At 29.9% G+C, this 20,312-nt stretch overlaps 1 protein-coding gene across 1 annotated transcript; it reads right to left on the bottom strand.

Annotated features, from left to right (window-relative positions):
- Positions 1 to 679: 679 nt before the first annotated feature.
- On the bottom strand, positions 680 to 20,039 carry LOC145840538 (dual oxidase 2-like). Its single transcript, XM_082947831.1, has 32 exons — positions 19,911 to 20,039; positions 18,656 to 18,742; positions 18,264 to 18,425; positions 17,785 to 17,975; positions 17,357 to 17,491; positions 15,804 to 15,951; positions 15,209 to 15,381; positions 14,406 to 14,505; positions 13,240 to 13,354; positions 13,025 to 13,133; positions 12,091 to 12,246; positions 11,525 to 11,617; positions 11,234 to 11,448; positions 10,939 to 11,060; positions 10,627 to 10,776; positions 10,119 to 10,273; positions 9,901 to 10,059; positions 9,472 to 9,657; positions 9,058 to 9,277; positions 8,600 to 8,693; positions 8,195 to 8,370; positions 6,138 to 6,228; positions 5,756 to 5,946; positions 4,676 to 4,906; positions 4,379 to 4,562; positions 4,026 to 4,149; positions 3,744 to 3,923; positions 3,333 to 3,503; positions 3,045 to 3,203; positions 2,299 to 2,454; positions 1,563 to 1,688; positions 680 to 1,121 (listed from the first exon to the last, which is right to left on the bottom strand). Exons 1-32 carry the CDS (start codon positions 19,948 to 19,950, stop codon positions 999 to 1,001), a joined length of 4,722 nt encoding a protein of 1,573 aa, XP_082803957.1. The 5' UTR covers positions 19,951 to 20,039; the 3' UTR covers positions 680 to 998.
- Between the last annotated feature and the right edge of the window lie 273 nt (positions 20,040 to 20,312).

The following is a 20,312-nucleotide window of genomic DNA, read 5'->3' as shown; positions in this document are numbered from 1 at the left end:
GGTTATTTTGTGATGCTTGATTGTATACCGTAAATTGTTTAACTTGAGGTCTAAATGAAACTTTATACTTAAAATGAATAGTACATTTTTATCAAAAAAATGTGCTAAAAGCAGTTTGAATGAATCTCGTTTGTAATTTAATTCAAACTTTAAGTATATTTTGTGATGCTTGATTATTGAGCTTCTCATAATTCGTTTAACTTGAGGTCTAAATTAAACTTTATATTTATAATGGATAGTATATTTTTATTAAAAAAATGTGCTTAAAGCAGTTTGAATGAATCTCGTTTGTAATTTAATTCAAATTTCAAGTATATTTTATCATGATGCTTAAATTATTAAGCTTCTCGTAATTCGAATTAAAAGAAACAGTTGTTACAACAGTTAGCTACATACATACAGTTAGTTAGTAGTTAGCTACAACAAAACGATTAAGGATTTAAATTATGAGAAAATGTTATACAACAAAACTTACTGTAGCCTAAATATATGTATTTAATTTTGCTGACATATTGTTATCTAAAAAATTCTTTATCTCTTGTATATTTTTTAGTTATAACTTACTTAGAACTCCGAAATTACTAAGCTTGATATATCTAGCCATAAACTTTAACAAAAAAGTATTTAAATGTTTAAAAATCACAGTGCAAAATAATTTTGCAATTAATTCAAAAAAAAATGTAAGAAATATTTTATTATCGTTCAAAATGTTGCATAATGAAAAAATATAAATGTGCTACAAAAGTTTAGAGTTAAAATTATTTTTTTATTCTAAAAATACACACTTTTTTAAAATAAGATTAAAAAGTCTGTATTAAGCGTACTTTAACTTTATTTGAATTTAAATACATAAAAAAAAACCTGTTTTTATTACAGCTTTCCATCACTCATTATTAGTTTGCATAGTACTATGAACACAAGCTTAAAAGTTTTAAAATTTAATTAAAAATCTACCAAATTAGACAAATCAAACAAGCGAAAACATGAAAAATATGTTTTCAAAAGTTTTCGTAATGGTGAATGAACGCAGGCCCTTCGTAGCCATTCAGGTACGAGCACGATTTTTCCACGGCGTTTGTCATTGGTGGTGGACCGCAACTGAAAACACCAAACGTTTCCACCTGAAAACATTTTTAATAAAACTATTACTTTGTTATGCTAAAAACATTTATAATACGGAAAAATTTAACGAAAGATTCCTGATATTCTAGTCAGTATGACATAATTTATCAAGTTTTAATCGACTGACTAAAAGGTATGTGGTTTTCCCACAAACAGTTATGTTTGTATTGCGGTAGGTAGTCTCCAGTTTTTAAATCAAAAGATTAATAGAAACTTTACTTCAACTTAACTTAACAAAAAAGTAAAATATATGAAAACGATATCAAAACAAACTTTATAGTATAAAACGTAAATAAACTAAACTACAGCTAATAAAACTGTTTTATAAATACGAAGGTTCATTCAAAATATTTGAAATAAAAATTTCACAAACAACTGAGTTTTTAAAAATGTCACAAACAAGTTTAACCTAGTTTTTAAAACTTTTAAAAGAAACTAACGTCATGCTGCTGGCTCAGCGAAAGCAGGAAGGACTGGAAGTCGGGCCTTCCGAAGTGCGTGGTGGATCTCAGACCTGTGAACAAACTTTTGCCGGCGGCCTTGTGGAAGTGGCGCTCACACACGTACTGTTGGTTACATTGAAGTGTGTTTGTACAAGTTTAAAGCTTTTGCCGATCATCAAAAAAAAAACATTTTAAGTACGTAAATACTAAAAATTTTAAAGGAATTTGTTATAGTATGCACATAACGTTTTCAAATTCTTTTTAATGTTAGTTCAATGAGTTTTCAATTATATGTATTAGTTTGCCAAATTCTAAATTAAGTAACCTTATACTTAATTTGAGGTAAACTTTGTGGTTAGTTTGAAGACTTAGTTAAATCATTTTTGTGCAAAATTAACTGCTTTTCAAATTTAATACAAAATTAACTATTTTTAAAATGCCACAACTTATTACATAAACTCAAATGTATTCTTATATTCAAATGTAATCTGTTAGAAATACTTTCATTTAAAAATTGTAAAAATCAAATTAAATGTATGTTTAAAGTATAATAAAGTTATTTCAACTACGAGTTTCTTGAAAAAAAAAATTAACATTCGTTTTTTTTAAATTTAATTTTCAAATTTAACATTTAAAAACTTGTAAACATTTTTAATCTCTCAATCTTTGACAAGTGTGCTAGCTTTGTTTTTAATTCAAAAACAAAAATATCGTCAACAACCGGCGTACAAACCAGCATGGTGGTCCTGAGGTCGAACTTTTGGAATATCTGGGTGACGAAAATGTGGGTGTCCACCAAGCCGTCCTGGTCCTGTTCCTCCACTTCCCTGATGATGTCCGTCAGCCACTCGTACTGCTTCTGGTCCCTCGTCACCCACAGGAAGTAGACCTTGAGAAAAAAATGTATGTTTGCTTTGGAAGTTAGTGTCGGTGAAAAACTGCTCGCGTTGCAAACACCGTTTTATTTACTGTAAAAAAAACATTCAAGTTTTTTTTTTGTGTTAATTGAATTCTGAGCAAATTATATAAGCATGTTTAATAATTTTTAGCAGTTCGGTATAATTTAAGTCAGGTTTAAGCGAACTGTTACCCGCGAGCTTGTTTTTGTTATAAATGAGATGCAGCCCGCGAAGAATAACTTTTAAATCTGCACTATGTATAATCTGGCGTTTGAAATGAAGAGTAAAAAAAGGTCTAATATATAGTTACGGGAGACTTAAAACTCGTACAAAATATTTGAAGGTTTGTAAAAGCTGCTGCTCGAAATGCTTTTGTTTTTCGAAATTTTGGCTGGCCTCCATCAAACCAACCTGCCAACCGCAGCGTTGAAATCATCAGGTTTTAAAGATACTTTTAAATACTTTAAAACACATACATAAAGTTTTTTGTAACAAAAATCAAAAAGTGCATTTATCCGTTCAAACATTAAATTATTAATAAAACGCGCTCTAATTTCAATATTAATAGCTCAGTTGAAACTTTTTCGCACTCCATCTTCGTTCCGAGCTTCTTCATTTGAACGAGCTCCTTCAGTATTGACGCGAACGGGGTGACCCCGATGCCGCCTCCGACCAAAACCGCCACTTTGTACTTGAACCAGTCCTGATGGCCTTCACCGAACGGTCCGTCTATGTACAACTGTTGCAAAAATAATTTGACCAACATTTATTTTTTTTTGCATTTTTTAATGTTTTGAAAACATTACTGTTTATTAACTAAAGTTTTAGATTTTTTAATCAAATAGTGTTTTTTTATATTGCAGCTCACTTTCGGGTATGGAGATTTGGCGAGTGTGTCCTTGTTGTACATCTTCCTTATGTTGGTGGTCCACGGACCTACAGCCCTGATGTGCACCTTCAGTGTTTCCTCACACGGGGCTGAAGTCAACGTGAACGGATGGTACTCGTTGGGAGATTGCGCCAGGCACGCTATGCGAACCTATCAATGTTTAAAAATCGACATAAAAGTTGTGTTATGTTTTTATTGTTTCAAGGTTATAAACTATAAGTGAAACAAAGTCTTATTCGTGGTTGCTACGTATTACAAAACTATATCTTTTTTTTTTAATTTTTTGTCTTTTGTTTATTGAAGTCTGCACTAAATGTTCCAAATACACTTGATAAACGATAACTTCTACTAGCTGTTTAAAACTTTTTTTTTTGCTTCTTTCAAACTGACCCATTGGCCGGCCTTGTAGTCGAAGTTATCGGGGCGCTTGAACTCCAGATGGGTCACTTCAGAGGGCAAAAGTTCGGCTTTGATGACGGAAATTTCGTGCCTGTTTCTCGATATGCTGTACAGCTTGTCCAAAATGTAAAGTATGGCCGGTCCCAAGAAAAAGTAGTAAAAGAAGGGGTCCTACATTTTGTTGTTGATATTTTTATTTGTTAAATTAAAACTAAGCTTAACCATCGTTTAAATTAAAAGTATATCGAGTAAATTCTTTTTTGCATTACATACCTGAACAAGGAAACCACTTCCGTGCAGACACATGAAGAAAAACACAAAGAAATACCCGAACTGGTGGGTCCACCAAAACCATTTGAATACCTTTTGGCGGCCGTACGGAAGCGCAAATATGTACCTGAAATAATTAACTGAGTAAATTTTTGACACTTCTACGCGCAATAATCGTTTTTTTTAATTCGAGTTTAGTTGAACTATAAACTCTTTCTAGCAGTACTACAAGTTTCAGGTAATTATTTCCAGGCATAAGAAATTAACAAAGATTAAAGATTTAAGATTTTCTAACTCTGTTCATTTGTAAACTCTCATAGTGACAGCAATAAAGTTATAACAAAATTTCAAGTTACATGACGATGATGACAAGGGTGAGGATGACTCCCGTGATGCCGGTGATCGTCTGCCAGCACCAGTAGTGGAACTTGGCGAGCACGTGGGAGGGCCTGTAGTAGTCCCTGAACAGGCAGGTCAGGTCGAATATGGGTTGCGTGCTGATCGCGTATATGTTGAACGAGTGGCCCAGGATGTGGAAGACTGTCGAAAAAAAAAAGTTGCATAAAAACTGAACATAAGTAAAAAAAAAAAAATAGTTGTTGAATGTCCTTGGTTAACAGCTAAACAAAAAAGCTATCCGATTGGTAAACTACCGGTGAAGAAAAGCGCGAGCCAAGCGACGATCTTGTGGAACTCCACGGCCGAGTCGAAGGGGATGTACCTGGCGAGGAACGTTTCCCTCAGCAACGTGATCGTGTTGCGGCACATGGTAACCAACAAGGAGCAGTAAGCGAACATCATCGCGGAAGCCGCCCCCCTCGTCAATGAAACGCCGTAACCTGCGATCCTCCGCAACCCGGCGAACTCCCGCTCCACGCTGTAAACTGCAAATTGTGACGTCATAAACACTTTTGGTAGCCAACAGCGCTTTTATTGTTCTTGTGTTCTAACAACTATTAAAGAAATACGAAATAAAATTTATTATTTTTTTATAAGACTAAGTTAATTTTTAAAGGACTGCAGTTTTGATTTTTCTAAGCAGCTAAATGTTTTACGTAAGTAAGATTTTTAATTTTTTACTATGTTATGTTTTATCACTTAATAACAGTATAAAAGTAAAAATCTATAGTTACATGATAAATCAATTCTAAAAATTTAAATTCTCACCACCTAAATTCTTAAAAAGATACTTTTGAGACCATATCTCAAAAAAATTAAAAAAAAAATCAAAATTTTAAAATAAGTATGTAGGTCTTTTTATTATCTACAGGCTTTTTTTCTGCAAAGCTTTAAACATTTCAATTTTAATTTTTTTTAGTTTTTTAATTTTTGTAGCAATATCTCAAAAAATACTTAAGACTTTGCAAAAACAAAAAAAATATCTTGTAGAAAATTTACAGGACCTACATTCATGTTTTTTTATGTATAAATTACTTTTTGAGTTTTGGCCCTCAATTTTTTTTTTTCGAATTATCGGAATTCAAATTTTCCGAATTCGAATAGTCGTTTATCCTTTTTTCTAAATATGATAAAAGTAGATAAAGTTCGAGTATTTTAAGATTAAAATTGAAATAAAAAACTATTAATTTCTCATTCAATAAAGTACAAACTAGTTTTGTTCGAACAAAATTAGCTTTAGTTTTCAAATGCTTATGTAAATATATTTTTATCACACATTACTAAACTCGACACCAACTAATTGTGTTTGCTAACATATTTTGTCAACTACTCACAGTAAGCCCTCTCAGCAAACACTGCCGCCAGCACCAGTATGTACAGGGTGAGCCAGAATATCTTGTATCGGTTGTTTGCCATGTAGTTGCTTACTTTGGTTATTCTCTGTTGAATCGACCCTTCCTTCTGCAGCTTCCTCTCCACAACTTTCACATTAATCTTCGTCGTTTGCCTCTTCGCATCGTTTTTACTGCAGTTTTGTTTGCATTTGTTTTAAAACTTTGTAAAACTGAGACCTTTTGATAAATTACAAATTTTTCAGATAAAATAACAGCTAGATAATCAAAAAAATGTTAAAACATTTGCATTTAAGGCAATTGGAATTTTGTTAGCTATTTTAAAGATCTACTTATAATTATCTACTGTAATATATTTCGTTACTTGGAGTAGTATTGAATAGACTTTCTTGCTCTGTTCAGACGAGTGCTGGCCTTGTTTTGGTGAATCGCATCTGGCTTTTTCAGCGAGTTTTCTGTTATTTTTTTTTTGTTTGATAGACAATTATTTTAAACGGTGTCAAGTTTTTAAGTATTTTTTTTACCATCAAAAATCTGTTAAGCACACAGTACAGTATTAAAAAAAGGAAAAACTTATAAATATTAAACTATTATACTAAAACAAGGTTTAAAAAAATCATTTTAGTTATACGAAACTTTAGAAATTTTATCGTTGTTTTACTTTCTTAATCAAACTGTATGTAGTTGCAACATAAGCTATATTAGTTATTATTTTTTAAATTTGCACACACTTGCATTAAAGTATCATTGTACTATTACAGTTCAGCAGATAATAATAATCTACAACTAAAGGTTACGCAAAAAACATGTTTTGCATAATACCATCACAAAAAGGTTGTATTAAATTTAATCATATAGAGCAAAGTGTATTAATCTACAAAATTTAAATAAAAATTGTGTTTTTTGAATTAAATGGCTTGACTGTTTTTAAATTCTAATCGTAAACCTTAAAATTATACTTAAAAACTTTAAGGATTAGTCTTTTTAGTAAAATGTTAGGATTGAATATTGTTATTAAGTAAAAGCAGTAAAACTTTTTAACTAAATAAAGATCATGAATACAAGCTATTTCTATTATTATACAATTTAAAATAAAAAATAAAAATAAAATATTGTCTAAGATCTAAAATCTAGCCTTACAGTTATACTATACTTTATCTACAAAGTTTGATAAGTCTTTCAAATTAATTAAGTTAATCAAAGTTTAAACTACATTGAACTACAATAGTAATTATTAAATAAAACAAAACATAAGACTAAAAAGTACTGTTTGTATAACTAAGTAGATATCGAGTTATACAACTTAAATTAAAACAATAAATAAATTTTGTTAATAAGTTTTCTTTATGTAAAGACGACAAGAAGCAATAACTAGAGAATTAATATCTAAATTAATAAAAAAAGGCAATTTATTTTCGTTGTAACTTGAATCTAATCGAGTGATTTTTCAAACTTAAATAATACATGCATGAATAGAAACAAGTTACAATCATTCACTACTAGTTTCACACACAAATTTATCTAACTAGTTTTATTAGTCAGACAATTTACTTTTTTTGAGAATCTTCTTATACAACTTTTGTTCCGTAGCTTTAAAGTTTTTTTTGTACTTTTGTAAATAAGTTTCTAACTTTTTTTACATAATAAACACAAAGACAACTCCTTATTTACTTACATTAGTTTTCTTTTGTAATTATTTTATTAAAAGTATGAATTTTTAAAAGCGTAATATTAAGCTTGTATACATGTTCGTACACATGTATATTAAAAGTAAGTATGGACTAAAAACAAAATTCGATACAAAACTAAACACAAATTGTATTGCATTTTTAAAAACTAACTAAAACTTAGTATTTACACAGGTATACTAGGAAAAAAAAAACTTTCTATAGTATACAATTTTTTTGTCATTTTATATACAATAGCGAAATTTATACTACTAATCTACCAACAAATTTGTTTATATAAAGTAGTACACTTGTATTAGTTTGTATATTACAACGTTTAATAAAAGGAAAAAAATTGTATTTTTTACGATATTAGTATAAGTGAATCTATCAATATAAAACTTTTAGCTCGAAATTTTCCTCGTTTAATAAACTTGCTTTGAGTTTATTGTTAGATAATAATCTTTCTAGTTTAGAGGTATCTTTAAACCAATACACAACTTTAGTAGCTCAGTTTAAAAAAAAAATCAAAGTTAGAGTAAAGTTTCGTTTTGTTTGAACTCTTGCAATTTTGTAAAAAAAGAAGTATAACTTTATAACAAAATGTTGCTTTTATTTAAGAATAAAGAAAATAACTGTGTTCTTAATTTCTAAATAAAATCTTTCCAAGAAATCATCGTTTATATCAACAACACTATTAAAATAAAAATAAAATCGAGTTCAATAGACAACTTATATTTAGTTTATTTCTCACCTTTTCCACCTAGTGACGCTTGATCGAGCTCATTCTTGTAGTCGGACATGATCTTGTTGAAATTTTCAAAGGTCAGGGACTCCTTGTTTTCCAGACCGTGGTCTTTCAGCATCGTTTTGACCAAGTCGTCTATTTTGTCCGCCTCCACTTCCTGGTTCACCATTTCCATCATGGATCTAATTATGACGCAACATTAGAAATTCGTTGTGAAATTTTAAAAAACTGCACAGTGCCTTAAAATAAAAACGCTTAAAGTTAGAAGAATTTATATAATCTTTTAGTTGCTTTTACTTGAAATGAGAACTTATTTAATACATTTTGTAATGTAGAAAAAGGAACTTCGAAATTTTTTCAAAAACTGTTTTTTTAGATTTAAGCTAAACTTTTTAGAAATTGATCACGAACCTAAGCATTTCGTGAAACTCATTGAGGTCTAATTCTCCGCTGCCATCCAAGTCATACATGTTAAACATTAGCCTCGATTTATCTTCGGCTTTACCTTTTTGATTATTTAAAAATGTTTTATAGTCAAGTTTTGAGTATTTTTTAGTGACTAATACGTAAAGATCATTTCAATTTCATGAATATAGCATTTACATTTAAAAAAAATCTAGACAAGTTGTGAATATGTTATAGTTTACTTCAGACATTATTTGACTAAAAGTCTAACATAATTTCATTTAGTTAAACTCTTATATTATTATTTTTAAACTATATAAAAAATAAACAACCTGTGTTAAAATGCTTAAATGCATAGGTTATAGTTTTCAAAACCTGTATCACTTTAAAGCAAACATTGAAACTAATCAAAGCTTTTAGCCTAAACTTTAACACAGTTTGGGTCTAAACTGAGTTCTGAAAACCTTTAGTGAAGAGTATCATGATGTCGAGGAACTCCCTGAAGCTGATGGACCCGGACCCGTCGATGTCCGCCGTGTTGAACATCTGGTTGACGAACAGGTTGTCCGGCTTCATGTTGAAGTAGTCGGCGAACTCGTCCCTCGTCACTTCTATCGATATGTACTTGCGCGTCATCTCGGCGGTCAGTTTGCTCTCGTCGCCCGCCTTCGTCATCTTCAGAACCTGAATGGTTCGTGTCGTTTCAAAACAATTAAAATGTTATCCTTAAGGGTGAACTCAATGTGCTGTTTGTAAACTCATACATATGTTTTTCTTTTTTTTTTTTTTGATTTTTTTTACTACATGAACTATATGTACACTTTGTATTAACAAGTAGTTATTTTTTTTAATTCATACAATTTCACACTGAAACCAACAGTTTCAAGGGCCGACTTGAAGAACTTCTTCAGTTGCTCGTCCCGCTGCGCTTTCGTCACCGCCTGCTGCTGCAGCTGAGACAGGCTGACGTCACTCCCCTGATACGTCACTTGGTTCGTTTCAAAGAAATTTGTGAGCATGCTGACGAACGATGACGCTTCCAGCTCATCGCCGAATTCCAAGAACTGCGCGGTTGATTTGATAAAAGTTTGTTGGGCAAATAAGTTCGAAATAGTTTCTATCAAAAGTGGTTTTGTCTTAACTTTTTAGTAGTTCATTTGGCCTTTCTTTAACTTTTTAATAAACACTATAGTAAGTATAGTATTCCACTTTATGTAAGCTTTTTAAATATTTAATCGTTTGTACTTGCTGAAAAATTAACTTTTTTGAGCAACTTTAACTTAGTTGGTTACATTTTATAAACTAACTAAATCATGCGTGTCTCCTTCGGGGCGTACGAACAAATTTTTTCTGCCTCTGTTGTACGACTTTGCGATGAGGAAGTTCCTGAAAACGCCGACGTCGATGCACCTCAGAGGCTTGCGCGACGTCGAAGTTATTTTCAAAAGTTTGCCTTCGAACCTCATCTGAACAACAATTAGGTTGTAACAATTATAACAATGTTGATTTTTATTTCAATTCTCACGTGAATGTCTCTGGTGTTCTTCGTGTCGACGATTTCGGTTGCTGATATCAGCACGTCGCTTTTCTCCACTTTGGTCAATCTAGCCACCTGACGCCTCAACAAATGCCTCTTTCTGTCGTACTGCCGACCCAGAACAAGCATGAACAAGGCGGTTCCTATGATTGAAAAGTTAAACTTGTATAATACGTCGTTTTACCTGCATGTCAATCTTTCACAAACTTAAAAGTAGGATTTAAACTAAAAGTATATAAAAGCTTGAACTATGTAAAATTAATAAAAGTGATAGCTTTTTTGTTTTTTGACTAAAAAATTTATATTAATTTTTTTAAGTTAAAACAAAGTTTAAGTTTTAGTTAATCTTAGTTATCAGCACCGTTAGTTCGAATGTTAATTAAAAGTTTTAAACTAACGAAAAAAACTGATAATACTTGCTCTTTTAATATTTTAAACAAAACTTGAACTCGACCTAACATACTAAGCACACTTGCAAATGTAACAAAGCACAAACCGATTATGAACAGTCCGAAGAAGGTGAATGTGAGAGCGTAGGACACCTCACTGCCGGTGAAGTAGTCGAACGAGGCGGGTGGAGTGCACTCTTCCATGTCCGTCTCGTTCAACTGTAGTGGCGTCGCGCAATGCTCGAATTTGCTCGCGTCTGAATTTTTTTTTGTTTGAGCAGCAGTCTAATTTTGATAAGAGCTTAATGTGCACTTTAATATTAAGAATTTCTTATTCTTTGTTATAATTATTCAAAGTGGGGTATATCCTGTCATATACTTGGCCATTATTAAAGTATATTCATTATAAAACAACATACTGTTGGTAAAATGAAACGGATTCAGTTGTATATCTTCTTCGTTCATGATGGGGTTTGTTCTAAGAACTACATCACGAATTGTGGTCGAACTAATTTCACCTATTTCATCATCAGTAAAGAGTCTGTTTTTATCATTCTATTAGGTTAGTGTGGTTTGCAAATCTTGTATTTTCGAGTATAAGCATATACAATCTAATGCCAAGAGCTTTATCGTTGCAAAATATTAAAATAGTTTAAATAAAGATTAGCTACAAATTGCATGCATCATTTTTATGATAAACGGTAATTAACAAACCCGTTATCTCTGTTTTCGTACCAAAATCTGTCGGCGTCCCTGATCCTTTCGAACTGGTCCCTGATGATTTCCCTGAAAAGTTCCCCGGGTCCCTCCGGCTGGGTTTCCATCAGACCTCCGGTCCACACGTCCACGCGAGACATGTCACCCGAGTGCACGTTTGTCAAGTTTTCCAGCAGCTGTTGGCGAATAGAAGCTTTGTAATAATAAGTAGCCTTTAAAAAAAAACTAAAGCCAGTTGTTCTATGTTTCAAATATAGAAACTTCGGCGTTGTCGTCGTTTTCAAACACGAGCGGGTTCATGTCCTCGAAGCTTTCGATCCTCTTCATTCCGAACGATTGTCGCGCCGTGTTGTAATCGGGCAGTCCGTGGTCTCTTCCCCTCTGTTTGCAGTAAGAGTAGCAAGTTTTATATAAGTTTTCAATGTTTTACTTTATAACATTTTACTTAACTGTTAAACCGGCATTTGTACGTTTACGTTAGTTCAGTTAACCTAAACGGATTTTCAAACAGTTTTATTTTTTTAACACAATGTGATTCTTAAGGATTTTAAATCTTAATTGTTCACTCTAATTTTAACTTCAAAACATTTTTTGATACTAAGTAGGTAAAGTATTAACTTACGTAGTTAAATCTACTTTAACAAAACGACTTGTTAAAACTAAATTAAATTAAGCTGTCTTGCAACAACGGCTTATTGGATCCAGTAAATAAAATCTTTGCAAAAACGAAAACTGTTAAAAAACTTATACAAAGCCTAATTAAAATATTAAAACAAACAAATTTAAAGCATTCAAAACTATTGAGAAAAAAATATCTAATCATTTTCATAACGTTTAATAAACATTGATTAAACCTGAATATTGATAGCCATAAGGTCTCTCCTAATAAAATCCAGGAATCCGAACACGGATCCCCTGAGATCGGGAGTGATTATGTTGTCTTCTCTCTCGCACAGCTGGGACGCCATTCCCATCAGAAGGGGATGAATGTCTCGCTCCTCTATCGCTTCCTGGTATACAATTGATTTAATTATAATTTTATGACTTTTTGTTTATATATTTCTATTGTACTTTGTTGTTCAATTTTGACTGCAGTATAAACACAACTTTTTTAGAAAAAGTTTATTTATGTTTATTTTTACAAACTTTTATTATATTCAAAATAGTTGATCTAGAGCAGCGGTTTTATATTAACCTGGGGTAAATTTACCGCTGGCGGTAAGTTCTCTTGATTTAGGGGGTAAATTTTTTTTATAACAACATATGTAAGTTAATGTTCATTAATTGTCGTTTTTAGTTTATAAGTTAGAGTTTAACTATAATCTTTTTCAATTGAATAAACTCTTTAAGTTTTACGATTTTTTATATTTAATAAGCTTAAAGTTCAACAAATCTAGTTTGTTCTTTAAAAATAAACATTATTTTGTAAACTGGGGTAAATTTAGTAATAATCTTCCAAAAAAGTGTAAACATAATAAAAATAGTTACATATGTTCAACTTTAGAAACATTAAAAAAATTAGTTAAAGTTTTAAAAACAATAAAAGTATTAAAGTTATACAGAAAACTGCGTTGTATTTATTTAAAAGTGCCAAAAGGTTCTATAATGAAACTATTACGAAAATAAACACTAATAAAATCAAACATATGTTTATACTGGCAGTAATTTCAATCACCAAAAATCAAACATAGAGTTTTTATCATGTCAATTAGTATATAGGACGATTATCTAAAGTAAGTTTTAAAACCAGCAACACTGAAAAGTTTCAACCAAGTAAAAGTTGCTAACAATTGAGTTCCAGTAAGAATTGCAAGTTCTCAGCGCTGGTCTGTCAACAAGTTCGTGCCTACCGCCTGATGTCGCTAGAGTTGTGTTGAAAAACTTACACTCCTTCGTTCTGTGTAAAGAGGTCTTTTAAATAAGCTAATAAAACTTTTGCCATAAAAAAAAACTAAAATAACTGTTTTATTTTTTAGTTCAAAAAAACTTTGTCATCAACTAACACGGGATCAACTTTGCTTCTCCTCCACACGCCGGGAGGAACCAGAGTGTGTCCGAACCTCATCGCTGCGGATTGAAAGACGTGAGTGATGCCCGGATGCACCGACGACTTGTAGCCTGAAATGTTGAAAGCAAGTGATTGTGTGTTTAGAGTTTTTCATTGAAGTTCAAGGATGTTATTTGCCTCAAAAGACTCCAATAAAAGATCTCATTTTATAGAACTAGTATTTGTTTTTAATGTTTATGATGTCATGTCACAGGGGCCTGCAACTTCAAAAAGGAAAATGTTTAATTTGTTTTGTTTAAAAACTAGTGGTCAAAATGGCAAGATTATAGTGAAATTTAGAGCTTCTAACAAAGTTTTGAAGTTCTATATGCTACATAAGTTTTGTCAGATGGCTCAAAATCGAAAGTGAAAAGTACCATTAAAAAACCTACCTTGAAAAAAAGTATTTGATTAGTACTTTGATAGAAATAAAGTATATGTGAAAATTTTGCTTGTTAAGTTAATTAGTGATTTACTAGAAAGTTTTCAGTTTTTTTTTCAATAAAAAGTTATGAAATTTACAAATTTTTAGTGTTTTACTTAGCAAACCTTCAAAACAAAAAAATGTGGACCATATAAGATTATATATAAATAATTATTTTAAAAATAAATATTTTATAAGGTAAAACTAATAGAAAACGTCTAAGTTGGCAGTTTTCTTCTATTGATTTCAAACACGGTAAGGATTAAAAATCTCTTTGCAAGTGTAATGAATAAAACGTATTGTCTTGTTAACACTAAATTGATATATTTCTCATCTACTAAACATCTGCAACACAAAAATATTTAAAATAAAAATTCAACTTCCCTCTTTTACAAGTTTGAAACAAACCTACCCATACAAGAAAAAACGTATAAGTAAAATTACTTTAAAAAGTTTCTAATTTGGCCTGATAACTTTTTTATTTTAGTAAATTTATGATTGAAATTTTAAGAAGTTTATTAATAGTTAATGTCTACAATAAGTTTCGTTTATTTTTATTGTTAACGAACAACGATTTTACGTAAAATTTCATCCCTGTTTCCTGTTCAGCGCGATTTGGGCACACTGTGCGTCAAAATATGCTTTCAAAGTACAAATATTTAGCTAGAAGCTTCTGTTAAATTAAACAGTTGAAATACCGGAATATGGAGGCATTGGTTTGCACACAATGTTGTCTTTGTTGTGCCGTGTGTCGCACTCTCCAAGAAAACTTGGCAGCCAGTCATACATCACTATTTTCTGTGTTTTCAAATGCATACTTGTAATTTTTACAATTATTTAGTTTGCTAACTTGTTAATGTTTAAATTTTCTAAAAGTAACTAACATTTACGTATTAGTAATTTTTAAAAGTTACTTTTTCAACCATAAAACAGTTATAGAGCTTTTTTGATAAAATGTTGTGTTGAATTAAAAATAAATGCATTGTTTATAACTTGTTTTTGTTTTAGCTTTTAACCTTACACAAGTGGTATTTGAAAATAAACTTCTAAATATTACTTAATTAATGTTTAAAATTTTTTCAATAACGCAAGTATTCATCCAGTATAATTAAAAAACTACATGATCATTATAATGAAACTCTTATCATTATTACTTAATTAAACTATCTAAACAATTTAATACATTAAAACTTTCATGAACTTATTATAATTGTTTATAATTTATTCATTTGGAAACGTTTTTTATTAAAAATATAAACTTATACATTAGCTCTTTATTTATTTTAGTACAATTTTTTTCATTAACTAAAAAAGTCTTATAAGATACTTTAACATGACTGTCATATAAAAAAGAGTTGCTTTAATATACCCAATTTTTTTTGAAAATGTTTTCTGTGCTATTTTTTATGTTTAAAAAACTTTTATAGCGTATTGAAACTATTTAGTGATGTTAAGAATTTTAGAGTTAATTAAAAAGCACTGCCGAAAAAGTGAAACAAACTTGGTGAACTGCAATGTTTTTTATCCTTGCTTCGTTGTAAACCCTCTCATCTGACCAGCTCTCATGACCGGGTTTTTCCCTAATTTTCATGGCCAGGTAGTTATGGTACCTGAACCACATTATTCCGAATGTGAGAAGAAACGGGTTCTCGTTACCACGTGGGTTTCCCAGTCCTGATACAAATATTTAGTTCAATACTTTACTATATTTTTCATGTTTCTTAATACTTATCTTTTAATTGTTTGTAGACAGTCAAAAACTTTTGAAAATTAAAAACATTCATTCTGTACATTTTAGCAAAATCTTATTTAAATCATTAGGGACAATAAAAATAGACATCAAAAGTAGTTGCAATTTTATTAATAACAACAATATGACTAATAAAGAGTCCAGAACTCAAAAAAAAAAACTTTCAAACTAAATATTTGATTTCAAATAGTATTGCTTTACTAAAAGTTTTTTAAGTTTGATTAACTATAACTTTCAAAAGATTATAGTTTGTAACTTAAAAGACTTAAAGTTAATTTTAATGATCAGGTTCATAAAAAAATGAACTTATCAAATAATCACACAGGTTTTTTAAAACAAAACTAACTAAAATATCTGTAAACTTCTTTCAACTCAGGGAAATCCCTCGGTGGAGGAGGATTGGCCAATGGGAGACCGACATCGTTTTTGGCGGGAAAATGCCCCATGTTGTCAACAGAAGCAAGTTCGCCTCTGCAGTCTGCTGCATTGGTTGTCTGTTTGCAAATTAATTCTGTTTGAAAGTAAAGTTTCTACCGCAGTACTTTTTATTAACAAATATAGTTAGGTTATTATATAATTAGGTTAAATATAAATATAATGAGTAAAAAAGTTTTTTTTAAATGCTTGTTTAAACCGGGTTTAAAATTAAAAGTTTGTAAACTTGCTTTTTTTGTAGAAAAATACATTTAAAAAAACATTTGCACAGCTGATTTTATTTATAAGCCAATTAGCATTCAGCAAACGTTTTCATTAGAAAACTTTTTTAACGTTTTGTTTTGGTATAAACATTTCGAATAAAATACAGATTAGTGTAGTCTGAGTTTATACTTTTTAACTTTTTGAAGACAATAATAATTTATAGTTTTTTAGTTTTCAAAAACTTTTTACCTGCACTATTTTTAATTTCAAAGGTTTACATAACACTTAAAATGTATATTCTTAACAACTTTTTGTTTTGCATTTTTATTTACTTATAAAGTTATATGATTATTTTATAAATGATTTTAACTATGCTTTTAATAAATTTAACAGGTGAGCTCACAACAATTTAGACATTAACTAAATAAAAAGTTTCACAGGCATTATAAATTCATCTAGTCTTATAAAAATTTAAAAATTTCAAGCTATCAGCTTAACTTGTTCATTAGAGCGAACATAGTTTAAAGTTTTTGTGTGCGGTATACACTTAAGGCAAGATGTAGCTTTTTATTAAATTAAAACGGTGTTATAAGTCTGCACAGTTAAATAGGACACACCTCTTAGTTTTGCATAAAAAATTAATTTAAACAAACAATTTACGTCCACCTGCTAGATTATTATGCTAAAACTTTAAAATTCTCAATTTATGTTTTACAACTTTTGCATTTTTTATATAAAAAATTTGATGGCAAACAATTTAACTTTTAAAGCTGTTTAAAGACTGTAAAAAAAATGCAAGTTTTTTTTGTTGTAGACAAACAAGACTCTAAAATAAATATAAAGTAAGGTAAAATAGAAAGTATGTTTAACTTTTTGATTAATTAAACGATAAAAAGTGCAAGTTAGGTGTTGAAACATGTTACACTCAACTTAATTAACTTGATGTTTAGGAAAGTAAAATGTAAGGAGAACGATTACTTCCGCATCACTAAACGATTGCAACATGCTTTTTGAAAACACTACGAAGTAAAAATAACAGATAACAATAAAAAATAGTTTGTAGTTGTATTCATTTGTGTTATGTTAACAAAAGCTTTTCTATTATTAGTATAAACTAAGCAATGTTTTCCAGAAATAAATGTTGTATCAACATTCTTAGTTCTGTTTTGTACTGTTTTGTTATGTAACGTACAGTTAAAGTTATACTTGTTTTATCAATCTGCTATAAAAAAAACTAATAAAACAGTTTTCAGAACAAACTTGTTCGTGGTAGATGTACTTATCATTTCCTACTCTTTCGTCACAAGTAACTTTGTGTGACCTCAACGCATCTGCCCAAGCTTTTGTTATTCCATATGTGAGCCCACCATCGATATAAGGCGTGATTTCATTGAGCTAAACAAAATTCAAGTATAAATTTTAAAGACAATCTAAATAAAAGCTTATACATACTGACTTAAAAATTCAAAAACATTTAGAAAACGGTAACTATTTCATCATGCCAACTTTAATCTGTCTGTTTATTTTTCATAAAACAATTTGGTTAAGTTTTTGTTAATATAACTTTCTAACAAAATAAATAATAGCACCAAAACGTCCTTTAACCAACAAAATGTGGTTAAAAATATTTTAAGTATTGTATAAGAATATAAGAGTACCCTTTTTCAAAATCTAAAAAACTATTTTACCTGCTGTCGAGGGTTGTTAGGGGAATACCCCGTAGTTCCCTGGTCGTACCTGGTTCGTAACAGGGGAATTTCTTTTCCTCCCTCCCCATGCGGGTCGTACAGCGGATCGTTCTTGGGTATTTTGATGTTGAAATATTCTGGCGGACACCCGGACCTTTGCGCGTCTAAAACTTCTTCCACCACCTGTTGCCCTGACAACCAAATGATTTAAATTTTTATTAAATTGTCCTGAGTTATATATTCGTTTGTTTACATAAACAGTTTCCTAATTTTTTTATTAAGTTACAAAGTTAAATTATGAAGAATTATAAAAGTTTACCTTAACAAAATGTTCATACTAACTTAGACCTAAAAATTGAAGCTTTTTACACAGAAAAAACATTCTTTGTTTTTATGAAGCTTTCAGAGTATATAGTAAAATCTTTTTAGATACTCTCAAGTATCTGAAATACTAAAATGAATTCAAACTGATTTCTAACCGAAGAAGACGAGAAATGCGGTCCTGTGCTGGTGGCTGGGATGCCCGGTCACCCCCTGCATGGTCATCTGGGACACTTGCCGGGGATTGGGGCGGTCGTCACCCGAGGGTTGGTACACACCGTCCTTGTAGTGGGAAGGCACCCTCCGCGTCAAGTGCGAGTCTGTGAGAACAGATATAATCAAATCATAGGTTTTTTTTTTCAACAATTAAATAAACCTTAGCTACAATTGTAAGAAGTTACTCATGTGCGTCGCATAAAGTTTTTTTTTTAATAATTTTATTGTAAAAACATAAGAAACTCGTTAAAATTTTTTTTGAAATTAAACTTAAAGAATTGAAAAACAAACACGAAAAAAAGAAAATTTTTAAGGCACTGCCATAGAAACTGACCCGCTACTCCCCATTCGGGGTGAGCTCGGTTGTTGTACCAACCGTCATATGGGGTGTACTCCTTTGCGTAGTTTTGACAAAACCCATCTGTTAAATTTATATAACGTTTTTAAAGTTTACTACGCAGTGGTTGTTTATGTTTTTAATGTCTGCTCCATTTGTCATAATTAACGGATAAGAGTTTTTTTTTGCATCTGTTTTTAAGTGATAGATTTTAAATCATCAAAAACAAAAACGTTTTCCGAACCATACGTCAGCAAAAATTTTGATTGCATCAGCGTAATCAATCATGTAAATCGAAAAAAATTTGCATATTTATATCAATTGTGTTAAATGGTTAATATCTTCTATTGTCAAATGTTTCTATTGTTTTATTTTTTGGTGAAAACAAGTAAAAGCTTTTAAACAAGTAAAAACTCATGTTTCACTTTTTTAACGTTAATTAAAATTAGTTTTCAATTTCATTTTGAACAATTAGTTTTATTCAAAACATTATGAAATGTGGGAAAGATCATTGTTGTCCAAATAAAAGTTTACTTGCCTTTAAAAATACTGAAAACTAAACTTTTAATGTGCACTTAATGTTGCGTAAAATAAAAATAAAAATAAAGCATGATATAAGTATATTCATTTATATATCTAACTTATTATAATTTATAAAAAAAAATATTTAAATAGTTCCTTAATAAATTTGAATAAATTTTTTCGTAAAAAAAAAACTATATTATTTAATACAGTTAAAGTTTTGAACTTTTTGAAAAACGTTTAAAACTAATTATTAATTTTTTTTTTACTTTTTGTAAACTAAGTATGTAATGTATAATTTTTATTATCTCAGTTTGAAAAAAACTATCTAAAGTATGCTTTTGATTACATTTGTTTTAAACAACATGTTTCTCTGATAAAATGAACTTTTTTTTTTCCGAAATGTCAACGTCTAAACAAGTTTTGCATGTACGTTTTTTTCTTGCACTAACAAGGTTGTTAGAAAACAATAATTTAAATTTATTTTTAGTTTTTTTGGATTCCAATTTTGTTTGTCACAAATTACTGTATGTACGTTAAAACATCAAATATTAAACCATAATGTGACTAAACTTTGTTTAGTTTAAAATATGTATCAAAAAAAAGTAGCAAGAAATTATTTTAAATCAAAATTTTTAACAAATAGTTTTTTTAGAAATTAACTGTCCATTGTTAAAAAATGTATACTACAGTTGTAACGTTAAACTAAATACTTTACAACTAAACTTACTTTCACTAATTAGAAAAATCAGAACAAGAAAAATCAACATTTGGTCCGTTCTTCAAGTATTTCTCATTCAAAGTTTTGTAAATTAGTGTTACTAAACTACCTTAATTTTACTTAATTATTGATTTACCTGTTACAGAATTAAAAAAAACTTACTTTCAAAATATAAGTAAAGCGAAGTATTAACTTTTTTATGTTTTTAAATCAGTGTTTATTCGTTTATTTAAACTTAGTTTTTTTAGAATTTATTAGCTGTAAAAGTATGAATCATAATGAGAAAATTAAATTAGTATAGATCTTATTCACTATTTCGCTTATTCACAATCAAAACAAACTATTTTTTACTTATACAAAAACATAAAACAGCTAAGTACAACTTATTAAAGTACTTTATAAAACCTCTAA

The sequence above is a fragment of the Thalia democratica genome, chromosome 7 (genome assembly GCF_965202585.1).
Source record: "Thalia democratica chromosome 7, ktThaDemo2.hap1.1, whole genome shotgun sequence".
Lineage (NCBI taxonomy): Eukaryota > Metazoa > Chordata > Thaliacea > Salpida > Salpidae > Thalia > Thalia democratica.
Note: the sequence above shows the minus strand (reverse complement) of the source record. Positions and strands in the feature narration are given on the sequence as shown.